The 21,208-nt window shown below is 42.8% G+C and overlaps 1 protein-coding gene across 2 annotated transcripts in view; it reads right to left on the bottom strand.

Moving 5' to 3' along the window:
* The window catches only part of ARK2N (arkadia (RNF111) N-terminal like PKA signaling regulator 2N), an 80,417-nt gene that overhangs the window by 9,844 nt on the left and 49,365 nt on the right, over positions 1 to 21,208 (bottom strand). For both annotated transcript variants that reach the window (XM_077816642.1, XM_077816643.1), the window contains exon 4: positions 5,267 to 5,393. In XM_077816642.1, coding sequence (XP_077672768.1) covers positions 5,267 to 5,393 — 127 coding nt within the window. The remainder of the gene's footprint in view (positions 1 to 5,266; positions 5,394 to 21,208) is intronic.

Genomic DNA, 21,208 nt, shown 5'->3' with positions numbered 1-21,208 from the left:
GGTAATATTTAGGAAGAAACAAAACAAAAAGCAAAAATATACAGATGTATTTTGCTACAAAATGGAGTGGTAAAAAGGTCTTTACTGGCACTGATTTAGGATTGTCACATCTCTTGCCACTGATAACCTTCTTAAAATAAGTGCTAGTAAATCTTTCAAACCACTCCATGTGTTCCAAATTTATTTTTTAAAATTCTGTATGATGAAAGCTAGATGAATTTTCCCAGATCTATTCAGGTTACATTCCCCACATTTCTCTGTGATGGGAGACTTAGGATTTTCTAATTCTATTTGATGAAACTCTTCCTTGTCCAAGCTGGTTTTTTTAATGTTTCTTTTACTGCTCTTTAAAAGTACTGCATTCATGTTTCCTATTCTGCCTGCGGCCTGCTATTTAACCTTAGATGTAAAGTTCAAGGTGGCTTTTCCATCAGTTTTCTCAAATCTTTTGGAGTTCTATATATCTACTAAAATTTCTTTCTTTAAAAAAAAAAAAAGCCTTTAATAATAATTAACAAGACAAGACAGTGGCCAAAGCAGAAGTATCTCATGATGCTTGAGTCCACAAGAACATGATAGTTACAGTGCATTGTTCCAGTGTAAAATGACAGTCTCTTTGGGCTTGTCTACACTGCGTGCTAAATCGGCGCCGCTGCAATTGATGCAGCGGTGTCGATTTAGAGGGTCTGGTGAAGAAACAATGAGTCAGCGGGAGAGTGCTCTCCTGTCAACTTCAGTACTTACCTTTTGCCTCTTGGGGAGGTGAAGTCAGCAGGAGAGCGTCTCCCATTGACATAGCGTAGTGTAGACACTGTGTTAGGTCGATGTAAGCTAGATCGCTCGGGCTGTGTGTGATTTTTTCACACTCCAGAGCTACGTACCTTACATCAACTTAAGCGCCAATGTAGACCTGGCCTTTGGGACCTAGGCAAAACTAAAGGTAACTTTTCACCCTAAAGATGAAAAAAATCTAGCTATTAATTACTACGTCGAAATGATGCCTAACAAAAATTCATATCCTTGAACAAATCACACAAGGCAGCCAACTGCAGAAGGTTAAATCAAACATTAGCTCAGGAAACATGCTTGACAACCTGAGCATGAGGTCAATACGTCATCATGGTAAATGCAACAAACCCAAAACAGAAAAGGAGAAACAGAGGAAGATTTATTTTTTAAATACATGCATGGTAGGAAATCCACTCAACAAACAAAAAACAGCCAATAACTACCAAAAGGATTCAGTGCTTTAAGTAAATACCAAATCGTTTCTAATGATGAAAAATGTCATCAAATCACTAGAATCTAAACAACCACAAATGAAAAAAGACAAACTCAAGTTTCACAGCCCACACCAATCCAGCAACACTACAGAATATGGAGCAGAGAAATATAGTGCGAACTGAATACAATCATACAAACTAAGCATGCAAAAAAATACTGATCAAAAACCTAAAACCTTTTCAACATGACAACCCTGCCAGAAGCCCATCAATACTTCATAACTGCAAGCCTAGACCTGCAAGAGAAATAAAATTCTAAATAGGAAACAACCAACCAAAAGGTGCAAGTTTCAAAACAGAACTGATGAGAGATGGCCTCCCCAAAGATGGCAAAATAGTTATAAGCACAAAGGAAAACACAGCTGAGGATGACTTAAGAAAAATGTGCTGGAAAAACAACCTTCTCTCTCCTTCCTTTTTGAAGTGCAGGAAATATTTCCACATTAGCAAGCCTATGTCCACTAAAACTAACTTTCACTAGCAACTGTGCATTGAATTTAGAAAGATTTACATTTTAAGTATTACTGAGGCAAACAACTTAGAAAGTTTAAAAAAGAGAGAGAAAGGGATGAAACATGAATGTGATTAGTATTAGCATCTACACAAACTAGAATTTACAATGAGGAGAAAGGTCTTCTAAATAGTAGATCTGCAGGATATAGAAACCACGTATTCCAAGTGAGATCGTCTTTAAAAGAATTATCAATGTTTCATAAGATAAGGCTCAACCTGCACACAAAATGTCATCCATCTGTCTGTCTGTCCCCGCCCCAAAAATCCCACAGGTCTAGGTTGTGCCAGGGTCCTATGGCGTCAGACTGAGTAAGGTCTTCTGTGTGACTACAAAGGATTGAGATCTTGGGTGCTGCGTACTTCATACGTCCCTCCTCCCACCAGCCCATAAGTGGTGAAGGAGCAAAGAGGGTGAAGAGAAGGTGGAGCCAGGGTTCTATCTCCCCACGCCCAACATCAGCAAGCAGAGCTGTGCATGTTTCAAATGTAGCTTTGTGTGGACAATAACGACTGATTTTTTTTCCAATTTAGTTTCCCAGAATGTAGAAAAAAAGTCTCTATGTGGGCCTCGATCTGTTAATTACTTCATAATACCTCGGTCCAAAGATAGATATGAGAAGGCATTTGTCATAAACATAAAGGGAAGGGTAAACCCCTTTGAAATCCCTCCTGCCAGGGGAAAGCTCCTCTCACCTGTAAAGGGTTAAGAAGCTAAAGGTAACCTCGCTGGCACCTGACCAAAATGACCAATGAGGAGACAAGATACTTTCAAAAGCTGGGAGGAGGGAGAGAAACAAAGGGTCTGTGTGTCTGTCTATAGTCTGTCTTTGCCAGGGATAGACCACGAATGGAGTCTTAGAACTTTTAGTAAGTAATCTAGCTAGGTACGTGTTAAATTATGATTTCTTTAAATGGCTGAGAAAAGAATTGTGCTGAATAGAATAACTATTTCTGTCTGTGTATCTTTTTTGTAACTTAAGGTTTTGCCTAGAGGGGTTCTCTATGTTTTGAAACTAATTACCCTGTAAGATATCTACCATCCTGATTTTACAGGGGGGATTTCTTTATTTCTATTTACTTCTATTTTTATTAAAAGTCTTCTTGTAAGAAAACTGAATGCTTTTTCATTGTTCTCAGATCCAAGGGTTTGCAAATTGCAAATTGGTGAGACTTTTTATGCAAATTGGTGAGACTTTTTATCCAACATTTCCCAGGAAAGGGGGGGTGCAAGTGTTGAGAGGATTGTTCACTGTTCTTAAGATCCAAGGGTCTGGGTCTGTAGAAACCTAGGCAAATTGGTGAGGCTTTTTACCAAACCTTGTCCAGGAAGTGGGGTGCAAGGTTTTGGGAAGTATTTTGGGGGAAAAGACGTGTCCAAACAGCTCTTCCCCAGTAACCAGTATTAGTTTGGTGGTGGTAGCGGCCAATCCAAGGACAAAGGGTGGAATATTTTGTACCTTGGGGAAGTTTTGACCTAAGCTGGTAAAGATAAGCTTAGGAGGTTTTTCATGCAGGTCCCCACATCTGTACCCTATAGTTCATAGTGGGGGAGGAACCTTGACAGCATTCAATGCAAGAAATATGTAAGGCTTAAAGATTATAAATTAAAACATGGTGGGCCTGCCACCTATTAGGATTTTGTTCCCCAATTCTCATCTCAGGTTGAGCACATGAAATGTTCTGAAATCAAATTACGACTCGTAAAAACATATTGGCTAATTCTTAAGCTACAGTGGGTGTGATGGGCCCGTCTGGGATGCAACCTGGAACTGGGATATCACTGTGCCATCTGTCTCCCCGGCCTGGGCTCTCCGTCACACTGTGATGCTGTGACAAGCTACAATCCCCTCCAGGACTTGCACTTACACAGACAGGGACACACCCAGCTGCAGTTACATGAACACTTCTCCTCGGCCATTCATGAACTAACAATAGAGAGGCTACAGCCAGTAACCTCCCCCTCCCCAGCCCAACTCCACAGCCTAGGAACCCAGAGCTGTACCATCTTGCCCTGGTCAAAAACCTGACCAGTAAAGAATACCACCCAGTCTACCCCTCCCTCAATGTGGAGAAGACAATGCACCAGTCCCCATTCCTGAGATTCCCCAAGCACTTAAAGCAAAACACACTGTTTTAGGTAAAAATATAAAACAAATTTATTAACTACCAAAAGATAGATTTAAGTGATTATAATAACGTACAGTAGATTACCATAAGAAATAAAACAAAAATGCAGTCTAAATTCTCTAAACTGGATAGGATTTGAATCTCACCCTGTTAGATAGTACAAACAGTCCACCAAGCTTCCATACACAGGCAGGCTTTCTTCTTTCCCGCCTGAGACCTCCCTTCCCCAGTTCAGTCATCGTTTCTTAGCTGTTTCCAGGTGTTGTCTTCTATGGGGAGGGAGGCCTAGTAGTCATGTCACCTCCCCCTTTTATAGCTTCTTCCACGTGGAGGCAACTTTTGTTTCAAGCCAAGCCCCCAAGCACAATTTGTGAAAAGTACAAGCAATGAGATGAAGTTCAGTATCACATGATCTAGTCACATGCCCTTGCATGCTTGGATGAGTAATGGCAGCCATTACCTATATTTTGGCTGAAGCATCCACACAAAGCTTATCAGGCGAGGCCAAGCTTTTCCCATGGCCCACTGTCTTCGCTGATGAGCCATTACCTTGGATAGCCCCTTCACTATGTGCTGGCTAGACTGGATGTAACCAAACTTTGTGGGTGTTACCCAGGAGCAAACACATTTGAAATACAGATGCACAGTCAACTCCAGATACAAAAATGATACATGCATACAAATAGAATAATCATATTCAGCAAACCATAACTTTTCCATTGACCCCTCACATGACATTTTGTACAAGATGCATCATAATTCTATTATAACCATATCATAATCAGATCACTATGGTGAATATGGAGTGCAGAGTGTCATAGTGGGCATCCTTACATTTATCACATTGACCATGCAAGTATTTAATGGTCAATGTTCTTAAAATGGGGAATTAAATATCCAAGAAACCATTTCAATACTTAAATGAAATAAGTGCACATTTTTAAGGGCACTGTGTACACACACAGTGGGATACCTTAAACACACCTATTTTTGTGTAACCCTATTAGTATGTTCAGTTGTACACTGAATAAACACATCACATAAGTATCAAGTATATCTTGTCTATCAATATATTTGATATAGAAATCACATGCTTAATCTGTGTACATCTGAAAACATTAATAGGCTAAAAAAGATAGGCAACTCTGATATCACAATGATAGGCAGAGTATAAGAACCTAATAAAACAGTATATATTTTGCATATTTGGCACTGGTCATGGCTGAACTGTAACATCAGAAGTCAGTCAGCATTTTTCTTTTTCATTTATTTTGGCTATTTAAGAGTTTGGATAAAATGAAGAATTCAAAATTAAAATATAAAGCAAAAAATATAATAAGTACCTTGCATGTTCTTGAACTCCCACAATCTCCACTTCACTGTCAGAAGAGGCAATATTAATTTCTTCATTGATCTGTGCATTGCCAGAAGAGGTTCTCTCACTTGCTAGGAAACCTGGATCCAAATGACCTGCATAGAAGAAAAAATGCAAACACAACCTGAGCCTAAAGAACTCAGAAAACCAATGCTGAAAGTTACTTCCCATCAAACTAACCACAAACGATCAATGAATTTGAGATAATCTATTAGATCACCTCATGCAACCCCCTCCTACTGCAGGACTGGTAGATACTGTATATTGAAGTGATTTGTCCGATCTTGTTTTGAATGGCTCAAGTGATAGGGCTGTCGCACAAAAGGTCGTACCCAATTACTGTTATGAGAGCTTTCCAACTCTAGAAATAATTAGATTCTTCACCTGTAGTACTTCAGAATTGCCTTAAGAGTCAGACTGCTCCTGACCAACCCTGAGAAAAAGTCATATGAAGGCCAAATTATGCCTTATCCTAGACAAAAGAAAGTTCCTTCCAGTCAGTTACTGAAGTAGCAAGATGGAAATTTACAACAATTGTTTTTATTGTACCTTTTCTTAAGATTAAGCCATTTACTCTAGGAACTATTTTTTGTATGTAACTTCCAGCACCAGCAATGAATGTATGAAAATCACTAGACAAGGAATTAGCAGTGCCATAGTCATAAACCCAAGCTCTCCCATCACTCAGAAAAGGAAACATTACTGTGAATAAATCAAGAGTCACAGGTTAAGCAGAATAAAAATCTTCTGTGGTGTTTCAGGCTTATTTTTTAAAAGTCAGGGAAGGGGGGCAGGAAATCATGCAATCAGAAATCAATACAAACCATCAGTCCCTTCTTCATGCAGTTTAAACCCTTAAACTCCAACATGTACATAAAGCAACCAATATAAGTAGTGTAGTTCTTCTCTCTGCAGAGTGTTCTCTATCGGATTCTAGAAAACAAATTTCTCTCTCACATGAAACTAGCCTAGCTCTTCTCTACAAGCTGATTGCCAGTACCTCAGATCAGTGAGGCCCTCTTAGGTGGGACTCTGAAACCCCTACTAGGATTCCATCCCAGAGCCCCATGACATTGTCTTGCTGGACAGGACTTCCCCCAGGAGACTGCTGGAGAGGTATGTGTTATGGCAAAAGGCCCTCTTCCAGGGCATGCCAAATGGTCTGTTCACTGTCACAGACTAAGAGGCAGTTTTCAGTATAAATAGTTTTTCTGGTGACTGATGAGTGAAAGGGCTGGAGAACAGGATACATTCTGCCACCTCTTGGCTGTCAGTGAAAGCCAGCCAAGGTCAGCAGAGGCTTGTTCCACATGAGGCTGTCTAATGGTTTAGGAAGTGAGTTGGTGATCTCTGTCTCTAACTCCCACTGACTGCATCATAAAAACCATCACCACAACTGGCCTTTATTAGTGTCAGCAGAGAGAATGGACATGAAAACTGAACTACTCTCTTGCCCACAGAGGTGGTCTCTTTCAAACAGAGTCAAAGCAGAGGGATTGGAAGTGTGGACAAATGTTCACTGCGATTACCTCTGTATCAGCTATGTGGATGATGAGAATTTTGGTTGAAAGGGTACCTTGTCCTTAGTACTGAATTAATTGGGAAAGGATTTGAGAGGAAACATGATGCTAAATACAAGAGGCAGTAGTTGTTGTTAATGATAATACATGGTAGTTATAAATTTCAAGTTACAAAATTCAGATATTTAAATTACAGATGCCCCCAAGAACACAAAATATAGTCTGAAAAATACAGAATTGTCAATGGACTCTCCTGAAATGCATCTCCTGCCTACAAACATACTCTATCAGGGAATCTTTTTGAAAAACATTCATGAAAAGATCTGCAGGTGTGTACAGAAAAGTTGTTCTTTAAATAGTATCATTCACTGGACATTCACTTGAGTGGTTCACCAAACAATAAGGATGTTTTTAAAAGCTGTTTTACATACTGTGCCAGACACCACATTACCATGACACAGTAGGTAAAGTCCTAGCTTTGAATTGGAAAACACTAAATCTTTAGCATATTTTAGTGAAGATGTGTAGAGAACCACAAAACACACCTAAAATAGATACCAGACCAAAAAAGCACTCAGGTGCTCTGGTGATAAGTTCTCAAGAAAAGTCAACTACCACCAGCGCTCCAAGGAAAGTTAAAACGTATATCTCTTTTTAGTGCATACTGGTGAGACGGGAGAGGTTGGGCAGCCTTGAAGGAGACTGCTTGCTCTTCCAACTGCCTGAGGAAACAGCTAATACAGCTGCACTACACAGTGGGAGAGTCACTCATCCAGAGGGAAAGCGCTCAGATAAGAAGGGAGGGGTGTGTGTACATCTAGCTTGGCTGAACACCTGCTAAACAGACAGAGGAGGAGGAAGGGACATGATAACCTCTAGTATTTGAAAAGATCTTGAGAAACGGTTACACATTAGGCCGATACAAGGAAAGGATAATTAGGAAGAGCGGGTTTAGGCTGGATACTAGAAAAACTTTCTAATGGGATTCTATTAATTGTAAAGGTTTCAGAGTGGTATCCGTGTTAGTCTGCATCAGCAAAAACAACGAGAAGTCCTTCTGGCACCTTAGAGACCAACAAATTTATTCCAGTTGTGCAGTTTCTCGTTGGAGTCTGGACAGTTGCTACACAAAAGAATAAACGGACACAAATCTGACATCAGGAATTATTACATTCAAAAACAGGAGAACACTTCAACCTCCCTGGACACTCAATAACAGACTTAAAAGTGGCAATTCTTCAAAAAAAAACTTCAAAAACAGACTCCAACGAGAAACTGCAGAAACGGAATTAATTTGCAAACTGGACACCATCATATTAAGCCGAATAAAGACTGGGAGTGGTGGGTCACTACAAAAACTAATTTCCCCCTGCTGATACTCACACCTTCTTGTCAACTGTTTGAAATGGGCCACCTTGTTTACATTGGCCTCATTAGCACTACAAAAGTGATTTCCACCCCTTCTTGTCAACTGTTGAGAATAGCCCACTTCCAACTTAATTGAATTGGCTCATTAGCACTGACCCCCAACTTGGTAAGGCAACTCCCATCTTTTCATATGCTGTGCATTTATACCTCCCTACTTATGTTCCACTCCATGCATCTGATGAAGTGGGTTTTAGCTCACGAAAGCTTATGCCCAAATAAATCTGCTAGTCTCTAACGTGCCACAAGGACTCCTCATTGTTTTCATTAATTGTAAAGTGCTCTATTAGATACTGGAATGACCCCTTGGGGAAGCACTGGAAGCAATATCACTTGAGATATTTAAAGCTGTTCTAGACAAAACACAACAGCGGAGAATACACTGTAGAAAACAACCCTGCACCGGGAACAGGACTGACTAAATGACTTAATCAGTCTTCCATCTCCAACTTCTATGATATTATTTGAAGCAGTACAGCGGTGCATAGACAATCCAGGAAGTTTTTGGAAAGCGTAGGGGACAATTTCCTGGTGCAAGTGCTAGAGGAGCCAACTAGGGGGGGAGCTTTTCTTGACCTGCTGCTCACAAACCAGGAAGAATTAGTAGGGGAAGCAAAAGTGGATGGGAATCTGGGAGGCAGTGACCATGAGTTGGTTGAGTTCAGGATCCTGACACAGGGAAGAAAGGTAAGCAGCAGGATACGGACCCTGGACTTCAGGAAAGCAGACTTCGACTCCCTCAGGGAACGGATGGGTAGGATCCCCTGGGGGACTAACATGAAGGGGAAAGGAGTCCAGGAGAGCTGGCTGTATTTCAAGGAATCCCTGTTGAGGTTACAGGTTAATGTTAATGAATGAGGGAGGCAACTTAGTGACGGAGGATGTGGAAAAAGCTAATGTACTCAATGCTTTTTTTGCCTCTGTCTTCACGAACAAGGTCAGCTCCCAGACTGCTGTGCTGGGCATCACAACATGGGGAACAGATGGCCAGTCCTCTGTGGAGAAAGAGGTGGTTAGGGACTATTTAGAAAAACTGGACGTGCACAAGTCCATGGGGCCGGACGAGTTGCATCCGAGAGTGCTAAAGGAACTGGCGGCTGTGATTGCAGAGCCATTGGCCATTATCTTTGAAAACTCGTGGCGAAAGGGGGAAGTCCCGGATGACTGGAAAAAGGCTAATGTAGTGCCAATCTTTAAAAAAGGGAAGAAGGAGGATCCTGGGAACTACAGGCCAGTAAGCCTCACTTCAGTCCCCGGGAAAATCATGGAGCAGGTCCTCAAAGAATCAATCCTGAAGCACTTACATGAGAGGAAAGTGATCAGGAACAGTCAGCATGGATTCACCAAGGGAAGGTCATGCCTGACTAATCTAATCGCCTTCTATGATGAGATTACTGGTTCTGTAGATGAAGGGAAAGCAGTGGATGTATTGTATCTTGACTTTAGCAAAGCTTTTGACACGGTCTCCCACAGTATTCTTGTCAGCAAGTTAAGGAAGTATGGGCTGGATGAATGCACTATAAGGTGGGTAGAAAGTTGGCTAGATAGTCGGGCTCAACGGGTAGTGATCAATGGCTCCATGTCTAGTTGGCAGCCGGTGTCAAGTGGAGTGCCCCAGGGGTCGGTCCTGGGGCCGGTTTTGTTCAATATCTTCATAAATGATCTGGAGGATAGTGTGGATTGCACTCTCAGCAAATCTGCGGATGATACTAAACTGGGAGGAGTGGTAGATACGCTGGAGGGCAGGGATAGGATACAGAGGGACCTAGACAAATTGGAGGATTGGGCCAAAAGAAATCTGATGAGGTTCAATAAGGATAAGTGCAGGGTCCTGCACTTAGGATGGAAGAACCCAATGCACAGCTACAGACTAGGGACCGAATGGCTAGGCAGCAGTTCTGCGGAAAAGGACCTAGGGGTGACAGTGGACGAGACGCTGGATATGAGCCAGCAGTGTGCCCTTGCTGCCAAGAAGGCCAATGGCATTTTGGGATGTATAAGTAGGGGCATAGCGAGCAGATCGAGGGACGTGATCGTCCCTCTCTATTCGACACTGGTGAGGCCTCATCTGGAGTACTGTGTCCAGTTTTGGGCCCCACACTACAAGAAGGATGTGGATAAATTGGAGAGAGTCCAGCGAAGGGCAACAAAAATGATTAGGGGTCTGGAACACATGAGTTATGAGGAGAGGCTGAGGAAACTGGGATTGTTTAGTCTGCAGAAGAGAAGAATGAGGGGGGATTTGATAGCTGCTTTCAACTACCTGAGAGGTAGTTCCAGAGAGGATGGTTCTAGACTATTCTCAGTGGTGGAAGAGGACAGGACAAGGAGTAATGGTCTCAAGTTGCAGTGGGGGAGGTTTAGGTTGGATATTAGGAAAAACTTTTTCACTAGGAGGGTGGTGAAACACTGGAATGCGTTGCCTAGGGAGGTGGTGGAATCTCCTTCCTTAGAAGTTTTTAAGGTCAGGCTTGACAAAGCCCTGGCTGGGATGATTTAATTGGGTATGGGTCCTGCTTTTGAGCAGGGGGTTGGACTAGATGACCTCCTGAGGTCCCTTCCAACCCTGATATTCTATGATTCTATGAATGTCCACCTTACCATACCCACTCAGTCTGATCCAACCTTCTTGATCACTGCTTTTGGGAAGAGAGGGCTGCCACCTTGGCACAGCCTCTGATCAGGGTCAGAAGAGGTATGAAAGTGCTGGGCTCAGACGTGGGGTGGGTCCTGCCACCTCACAAGTAAAATATGACTATAAAAGAAAGATGACTTGTCAGTTGAACTTTAAATGAGTAATAGATAAGGCCAACTACTTTGACCATTCAAGTTCAACTGAATAACCCTTGACAATTGTTATCAGGGTGTCAGAACTTCCAAATATTTTGTTATATATATTTCGTATGTAATAAAGTGGCAGAGCACACTGTGAAGCATGAAATGGAAGTGCTAATGAATAGGGCTATATATTACCATGCCTCAGCAATTCACCCGAGAAAGCATGATTAGCACAGCAAATACAAGAATACACTACAATGAGAAGCTTGGTACAAGTGAGAGTTGAAGTGCAGAGGCAGACTTGAGTATGCAAACGCTTAAAGACACAAATGTCATATCTAGGCTGTTAAGTTTCTCACTTTCACAAACACACACACACACACACAGAAGGTATTTTGTTTACCCTCCAAGATCAACACTTGCAGAACAACCCAAAGTATTTGCATCCCCATCAAAGAGTTGTTACCACTCCCTAGAAGACATTTTCCACTTAAACACAAAGAAAGTTTCTCATATAACCCCACAATGTATGATCTGCTGGACTCGGACTCTCTTCAATGGAGGATCTAGGTTTTTTGGCAAGCACGGTGCAAGTATTTAACCAAAGAAATCCAAAGCCTTTAGGGTATGTCTATACTTACCAGGGATCGATGTTGAGGCGATCAATGCACTGGGGATCATGCTAGCGGGTCTAGCGAAGACCCGCTAAATTGACTGCAGATAGTTCTCCCGTCGACTCCAGTACTCCACCAGAAAAAGAAGTGCAAGGTTAGTCAACAGGACTGTGTCTCCCGTCGACCTAAGCTACGTCGACTCCAGTTATGTTATTCATGTAGTTGGAATTGCATAACTTACGTCGACTTACCCCCGTAGTGTACACAAGGCCTCAGATAAAGAGGGGGTTGGACGAAGATGAAAGCCAGTTAGGGGAGAAAAGACTGTGTTCCAAATTCCCAATCTTGGAGCACAGTAAAGAGAGACCACTGAGTTTGGAACACACAACCAGCTTACAAAATGTTTGGGGCTTGGAAGACCAAATAAATCCAAGAAAAGAGTCTTTTATATGCCCTATATGACTAGGGCTTTTCTCCAAAGTGAAGCAGAGTACCCTTCTGCTACTGAAAGGAATACTGCATCATTCCTGTTGGATGCGGTCAAAGAAGAGAGTCCAGAAAAGAAGACTGATATCCTGAACATTGGGACATTAACTGGAAAAAAATACAGAGCTGATACAGACATTGATGAAAAGGAAAGTACAGATTTCCTGCTTTCAAGAGACCAAGTGGAAAGTCTCTTGAAGACAAGACAAGAGATATTGAGGAAGGCTATATGCTACTATACTATGGACGTTGAATAAGAGAAATGGACTTGGTATAGTTTTAGAGAAAGTGATGCAGGGATGTGTAGTTGTTGTGGATAGGAATGGTAGTATGAGTGTACAGATAAATTACTTCCTGATAATCCAAGCCAAGCAGAAGAACACAAAAAACTGTAAGGTTATCTCAGGGGAAAGCACTACAACTCAACATATGCTGGTTCTTGACTATGTAGACATATTGCATATGAGAAGAAAATGGTCCAAAACAGTACAGGAAACCAAGTGGTGGAAGCTTAATGAAGTTAAGTTTAAAATAAAAATGTTGCAGAAGATCCCTTTAGAAGGGGTAAGAGAAAATACAAATCAATGGTGGAATCATATTGCAAGCTACATTCTAGAATGTGCAAAAAGCCTGCTTGGTGAAACAAAAGCAAAAGTCTTCTTCCCCAATGAGACCTCATGGTAGAATGAGAAAGCTTGAGAGGCTCTGAAGAAAAACTAAGTGTTTTAAACTTCAGCAAACAATGCTCCAACAGCAGGATTTTCAGGAGTATTAAAAAAAGCCAAAAAAGATAGCAAAGTAAGAGGTGTCAGCCACCAAGCCTAAAGCCAGAGAAGGCTTATATGCCCATCTTGAAACAAAGGAGAATGAGAAAGAAATATATAGATTGACAAAGACCCACGATAAAAGAATTAAAGACACTGGTGAGATCAAAGTTATTAAAAACAGGCATACGTTAATCAGTGAAAACCAGATTAAGGAATGGTGAAAAAATTACTTTGGAAGGCTTATGAATGAAGAGAATCCAAGAGAACTGAGACATATGATAAAACCAAGTAACGTCTCATGGCACCAGTCTTAAGAGACGCTTTTACAGAAGCACTGAGCAACATGAAAAATAAAGTTCCCAGCCCCTACGGCATACCTGCAAAAGTATGGAAGTGCCTGCAGCAATTAGACATGAACATATTGACAGAATTAATTAATTTCATCATGAGGACTGAGAAGATGCCTAGTGAAAAAATATTAATACCAATATTTAAAAGAAAAGGAAACATACAAGACTGTGGTAACTACTGGGACATTAAACTCTTGAGCCACAAAAAGATATGGGAGACAAGTTATTGATAAGAGACTTTGAAGCCCTGGTCTACACTACAGGGTTAGGTCGAATTCAGCTGCATTAGGTCGATTTTATAATGAATGCGTCTATACAAGCAACCCCATTCCGTTGACCTAAAGGGCTCTTAAAATCAACTTCTGTACTCCTCCCCGGCAAGGGGAATAGCGCTAAAATAGACCTTGCTGGGTCTAATTTGGGGTAGTATGGATGCAAATGGACGTTATTGGCCTCCGGGAGCTATCCCAGAGTGCTCCAATGTGACCGCTCTGGACAGCGCTTTCAACTCCGATGCACTAGCCAGGTACACAGGAAAAGCCACGGGAACTTTTGAATTGCATTTCCTGTTTGGTCAGCGTAGCAACCTCATCAGCACAGGTGACCATGCAGTCCCCCCAGAATCACAAACGAGCTCCAGCATCGACCACAAGGGACACACTGCATCTGATTGCTGTATGGGGAGAAGAATCTGTGCACGCAGAACTCCAGTCAAAAAGAAGAAATGCTAATATATATGCCAAAATCACACAGTGCATGGTGGAGAGAGGCTACAACAAGGACACACATCAGTGCCGTGCGAAAGTCAAGGAGCTCAGGCAAACCTATCAAAAGACAAAGGAGGCAAACAGTCGCTCTGGGTCAGAGCCCCATACATGCCGCTTATTCTAGGGGGGGACCCTATCTCTGCCCTACCACTGTCCATGAACACCTGCAAGGGGGGCGTCTCACGCAACACAGAAGAGGATTTTGGGGATGAGGAAGGAGGTGGAGGAGGAGAAGGAGAACGCGCAGCAAGCAAGCAATGAATCCGTTCTCCCCGGCAGGCAGGACCTTTTCATCACCCTGGAACCAATACGCACCCAAGGCAGGATCCGCGACCCTGAAGGCGGAGAAGGCACCTCTGGCAAGTGCACATTTGTAACTACGGTACAGGGTTTAAAAGCAATAGTGTTTGATTTGCCCTGAAGACTTGGGATGCATTTGCAGCCAGTACAGCTACTGGGAAAGTCTGTTAATGTGTCTGGGGATAGAGAGGGAATCCTCCAGGGACATCTCCATGAAGCTCTCCTGGAGGTACTCTGAAAGCCTTTGCAGAAGGTTTCTGGGGAGGGCTGCCTTATTTTGTCCTCCACAGTAGGACACTCTACCATGCCAAGCTAGTAGCACGTAGTCTGGAATCATTGCAGCACAAAGCATGGCAGCGAATGGTCCTGGGTTTTGGTCGCATTCAAGCAACATTCGGTCTATATCTTTCTGTGTTAGCCTCAGGAGAGCGATATCATTCATGGTCACCTGGTTGAAATAGCGGAATTTTTGTAATGGAACAGTAAAAGGATCCCGTTCATGCTGAGCTGTTTGCGTTTGGCTAAAAGGGATCATCCCATTGCCATGCGGCGGGGGGAGGGGTGAAGGGATCATCTCAAATAGCCACACAGAGGGGTTTCCCACCTGAAAACCGCAGCTCCTCCTTTTAAATGGCAAACCCAACCGGCATTGCTTGCTATCGGAAAGGAGGGTGCTTCAGTTTGAAAACATTCCCACATGTTATGAAGGCATTAGAAGCCAAAACCGCGTACCCTTTGGCTTACCATGGCTGCCTGGAAACCGAATTCTGTTGCCCAGCCATGGGTCATGTGTCACCATACTGGCAGTCGCTCAACATAAAAGGCAAAATGCAACCTTGTACCTAAAGCACATGTGCTGTCTGCTGTGAATTGCTTGATTCACTGTGAAAGAGTCTCCCTTTTTTTCTCTGAAATGTATCTTAAATGTACCATCTTAAATTTTAAACCTCCCTTTTTTTCCCCCTGCAGGTGAAATTTTTCTATGCTCCCCCTATCATCTCCATCCCTGAGGTTATCGCAGATGAGAAGGCGAAAAAAACGCACTTGCGATGACATGTTTTCAGAGCTCATGCAGTCCTCCCACACTGATAGGGCACAGCTGAATGCATGGAGGCATTCAGTGGCAGAGGCCAGGAAAGCATTAAGTGAGCGCAATGAGAAGAGGCAGGATGCTATGCTGAGGCTAATGGGGGAGCAAATGGACATGCTCAGCCATCTGGTGGAGCTGCAGGAAAGCCAACAAGAGCACAGACTGCCGCTGCACCCACTGTACAACCACCTGCCCTCCTCCCCAAGTTCCAAAGCCTCCTCACACAGATGCTCAAGAACAAAGAGTCTGTGTGTGGGGGGGGGAGAGCAGCTCTTGTCACCCAGCCACTGCACTCCAGACAACGACCCAAGCAACAGAAGGCTGTCATTCAAACAAAGAGTTTTGATTTGTAATGTGGCTTCAGTAAGCAATGTGGCCTTGTCCTTCCCTCCTCCCCCACCCCACCCGGGCTACCTTATTAGTTATCTCCCTTTTTTTTTAAATTAATAAAGAATGCATGGTTTCAAAACAATAGTGACTTTATTTCCTTTGCCAGTTGTGATCGAAGCAGGAGCGTGGTTGGCTTACAGGGAATTAAAATCAAGAAAGGGGGCAGGTTTGCATCAAGGAGAAACATACACAACTGTCACACCGTAGCCTGGCCAGTCATGAAACTAGTTTTCAAAGCCTCTCTGATGCGCAGCACACCTACCTGTGCTCTTCTAATCGCCCTGGTGTCTGGCTGTTCAAAATTGGCAGCCAGGTGATTTGCCTTAACCTCCCACCCTGTCATAAACGTCTCCCCTTACTCTCACAGATATTATGGAGCACACAGCAAGCAGTAATAACAATGGGAATATCGGTTGCGCTGAGGTCTAACCTAGTCAGCAAACAGCGCCAGCGAGCTTTTAAACGTCCAAAGGCACATTCTACCACCATTCTGCACTTCCTCAGCCTATAGTTGAACCGCTCCTTACTACTGTCCAGGCTGCCTGTGTATGGCTTCACGAGCCATGGAAGCAAGGGGTAGGCTGGGTCTCCAAGGATAACTATTGGCATTTCAACATCCCGAACAGTAATTTGCTGGACTGGGAGGTAAGTCGCTTCTTGCAGCTGCTCAAAAAGCCCGGAGTTCCTAAAGATGTGAGCGTCATGCACCTTTCCTGGCCATCCCACGTTGATGTTAGTGAAACGTCTCTTGTGATCCACCGGTGCTTGCAGCACCATTGAGAAGTACCCCTTGTGGTTTATGTACTGGTTGGCAACGTGGTCCGGTGCCAAGATAGGGATATGCATTCCACCTATCGCCCCACCACAGTTAGAGAAACCCATTGCAGCAAAGCCATCCACTGTGACCTGCACATTTCCCAGAGTCACTACCCTTGATAGCAGAATGTCAGTGATTGCGTTGGCTACTTGGAGCACAGCAGCCCCCACAGTAGATTTGCCCACTCCAAATTGATTCCGACTGACCGGTAGCAGTCAGGCATTGCAAGCTTCCACAGGGCTATGCCACTCGCTTCTCAACCGTCAGGGCAGCTCTCATCTTGGTATTCCTGTGCTTCTGGGTGGGGGAAAGCAACTCACAGAGTTCCAGGAAAGTGGCCTTATGCACGCAAAAGTTTCGCAGCCACTGGGGATCATCCCATACCTGTAACACTATGCGGTCCCACCAGTCTGTGCTTGTTTGCCGGGCCCAGAATCAGCGTTCCACTGTATCAACCATCCCCACTGCCGCCATGATGTCCCAACTGCCACAGCCTGTGCTTTCAGGAACGTCTGTGTCCATGTCCTCATCACAATCGTCCTTGTGCTGGCATTTCTCAGCCAGGTTCTGCACATACTGTAGTATAATGCACGAGGTGTTTACAATGCTCGCAACAGCAGTGGTGAGCTGAGCAGGCTCCATGCTTGCCATGCTATGGCACCTGCACAGGTAACCCAGGAAAAAAGGTGCAAAATGTTTGTCTTCAGTTGCTTTCATGGAGGGAGAGAGGGAGGAGGGAGAGAGGGGAGAATGACGACATGTACCCAGAACTACCCGCAATGTTTTTGCCCCATCAGGCATTGGGAGCGTAACACAGAATTCCAATGCGGAGACTGTGGGAACTGTTGGATAGCTACCCACAGTGCACTGCTCCATGAGTCGATGCTAGCCACGGTAGTAAGGACGCACTCCGCCGATTTAATGTGCTTAGTGGGGACACACACAATCGACTGTATAAAATCGATTTCTAAAAATCAACTTCTATAAAATCGACCTAATTTCGTTGTGTAGACATACCCCTAGACAAGTCAAGGTGTATGACAATCAGTGTGGTGTCATGCCAAGTCACCAGTGGATGCTATCTTTGCATTAAGATTGTGCGTGGAAAAATACAGAGAAAAGCGAAAAACCCTGCACATAGTACTAATCAATCTTGAGAAAGCTTGTGACCACATTCCAAGAGAAATTATCTGGTAGTGTATGAGAATGAAACAGATACCTGAAGACTACATCACACTTGTCCAGGACATGTATGAAGGTGCTGTTACCACAGTTAGAAGTGAAAAGTTTCTAGAAAGAGTTGGAGTACACCAAGGAAGTAAACTTTAACCATGATTCCAGGGACTCTAAGGTTTTGCAGATAACTTAGGAATTAGCTGACAGGAGAACTGTATCTAATTATTATATAAAGAAAGAAAAAATATATACAAACTCCAGCAAAAGACACGTTTAAAATGTATACGTAAATTTAGATCAATCAGGAGATAATACAGCAAGATATTCCGAATCCCAAACCTTGAGGTATCAGTTCTAGAGCTTTAACACAGATATCAGAAACACGTTTGATACTTTGTACGCTATCTTTATTAGGGACACACAAAAATTAATAAAATCTGCTTAAAATCTGTGTTACTGCCATTATCTACTCTATTTTAGTCCATTTTTTTCACTAAAAACATAATTTTAACATGTGATTAATGTTTTTTTCTCTCTCTCTTTTATTAAGAAAGGGAATTAATTTTTCTAATTATTTTGGCATTTATGTTTACCAATCAGAGTCATGTATGTGACTCACTAACATTTGATTCCATCATTGCTATTGGTATCATTTACTTTCATGCAAATTTTAAGTTTTTTACAGATATAACTAAAAATACAATTTGAAAACAAGCAACCTTCATCTGCCCTGTGTCTAAAGTTATGCATTTAGCTAATGTTTTTTAAACTGGCATTGCTTAGATTAGTACAAGCTAAGGTTACATTCTAGACAGATACTATTATTTGATTGTACCACTTTAAATGATGAATGACAAAGCACAATATGACAAAGCCCAGTTTGCCCCTACGTAAGGCCAGCCGTGCTGTGGCGTTTCCAAGGAACTGCTTCAACATGGACTGGAATGGAGAAGACAGACTTGAAGAGCCAACCCCATAAAATTGAGACTAATGCCAGAAGAAGATGAAGGGCTTGATACCCAGCCACTGAGTTCAGTGAAAAGAATGTCAAATTGATTCACAGACCGGTCTTCTCATCTTCAAGGGCTTTAGTGGACATCACTAACTTAAGTTAATCACGAGTGTACGTTAACCAACTTATATTTTATGCACTTGTGTTAGTCCTGCTTCTTTGGAGAAGTTTCAAGCAGCTGCCTTTCCCGTAGCCTGAGACACACTACAGAGTAGCTCAGGACTCACAAGAAGATGGAAATGCTTCAGGTGTCTGGTTTTACAAATATTATTAGGACAAAGAAAAGAAAGCCCTTGACGGTCAGCCCAGATTAGTCCAAAAATATCTTCAACTTTTTAAATACAAAAAATAGATTGCATTTATAGGATGTTTCCACCAGAATTCAGACAACATCACTTCAACATTTTCTAGTTTTCACTGGCTTCATCTTCATGGGTGGATCTGTGAACAATATTTGCACTAGTGTGCGCTGAGAGACTGACCATTTGTATTCATCTGCCTTGACGATACGTTTTAAAATCACTGCATAAGGAAGGCCAAAGCTTCAGACTCTCATACTATCAGTACAGCCAAGTCCCCATGTCCTGTGCAGCTAAAGACCTAAATATGCAGTAAGGATTCTGAATTTATGCCATACTACCTACCCCAAACCCTCTTCCTTCTCTGTTTTTCCCCTCTGCACACCCCAAGTCCAATCCACTACATCTTGTATTATTTATTTTTATAGTCAATTCAGTCCACATTATGCTGCCCCTAAATGTTCAATGTGCTGCAGATTTTTTGTTGACAAAGATAACTTCATCACTGAATTTGCCTGGGAAAAAGCTGGAGGTAATTAGCAGTAATTAGATAGGGGACAGTTGGCTATGGGAACTTGGACATTTTGGAGCTGTCCCCAGGAAGCAGTTAAGGTTTCTGGGACTGAGGAAGGAATACTCCTCTTCTTTCCATCCCCCTTTTAGGCAAAAGCAGTGGTGACTTTCAACTTAGAGAAAGGGATGTTTGAATTACTTATTACCTTCTCCAGCAAATACTGACAGCAACTAACTGCCTGACTGCATTGTGTCACAAACATAAATGGCCAGGGTGGGCCAAGGCTCTGAGGTGGCACGAAGCTGGCTGGTTCTTGCTCACATGTTCAGGATCTAACAATGCTATATGTGGGGGCAGTGACGTTGGAGGTTTTCCACCTTCCTCTAAAGCATGTGGGTGCAGGTCACTTGCCCGGATTAGCTGAGTATATCCCACTTAATCGTGTCCTTGCCACTGCAAGGGCCTCTGCCTTTCATGCACCTCAGTTCCTTCCTATTCTCTCCCTGTGGCACATCTCGTCTAGTCTCCTGTGGGCTATAATATTTTGGTCTAATTTCAGTTGCTGGGTTTAATGTGTGGGTGCTGGGGGGGTGGTGATGTACAGACTAGACGATCCAGTGGTCCCTTCTGGCCGTAAGCTCTCTGACTAAATATCTACCACTACATCCAACAACAATGGATAAGCATTAGCTTGCTTCTGCTAAAATGATCTGCAGTGAAACAGTAAATGGTGACATTTAAATTGTCATCATTAGGTTCCTGTGTCAACTGCCCATTGAGGTGAAATGGGAGCCATTCACGTCTATCATCCCATCCAACAACACTTCCCACTCTTACTTGAAGTGGATTTGACCCATTCTCCGTGATGTGTTTGGAAAGGTGGGCGATAAGAGGGAATAAGTAATTTTGATATTAAGGGGACAATAAGAGAAGTAGGTCCAAAACCTGACTCCCCCATGACCTTCCACCTGTTTGCAAGATCCATGCAATTCTTGAGATGATTCAATGTTGCGTTGGCTGACTGGTGTTTTTAGGAGAAAAAAAGTCACAGCTCAACACAGCCAACCCTTCAATAACAAGGCTAGTCTGCAAGCAGGATGTCAGAAAAAGCTGACTTCAGTTTTAAGGTTCCAAGCAGTGGTTTGGGGCAGGGGGAAGGTAACAGATTCCCAGCAGTTTTGCAATGAGATAAATCAGAGTCAGACATTTTTCATAAGTATAAATAAATTTTTCCTTGTGACTGAAAAGAAGGTATAGATGTTGCATTTCCATAGCATCTTCCATCCAAGCTCCCACCAGGTCTTTGGTGAATTGTAAGGGGAGGGGAGGGGATGGGGAATTTTGGCTTAAAAACATAGGGGCAAACTTTTAGGATCTTTAGTGTCCATGTAGCACACACAGGCTCTAAGGCCCAGACCCGCAAAAGATATTTAGGTACCTAACTTCCACTGCATTCATGGTTGTTAGGACCCAAACCTGAAAACTCTTACGACTAATTATAGTGCATAAGTACCATGAGTAGACCAATTCTTAAAATCAAAGTAGGAGTAAAAGTGTTTTCAAAATTGATCACTTAGGGCTTGAGCCTTTCAAGGTGCTGGGCAC

Source organism: Eretmochelys imbricata, chromosome 5 (assembly GCF_965152235.1).
Source record: "Eretmochelys imbricata isolate rEreImb1 chromosome 5, rEreImb1.hap1, whole genome shotgun sequence".
Taxonomy (NCBI): Eukaryota; Metazoa; Chordata; order Testudines; family Cheloniidae; genus Eretmochelys; species Eretmochelys imbricata.
The sequence above is the reverse complement of the archived record's forward strand: the minus strand, read 5'-3'. Positions and strand labels throughout refer to the sequence as shown.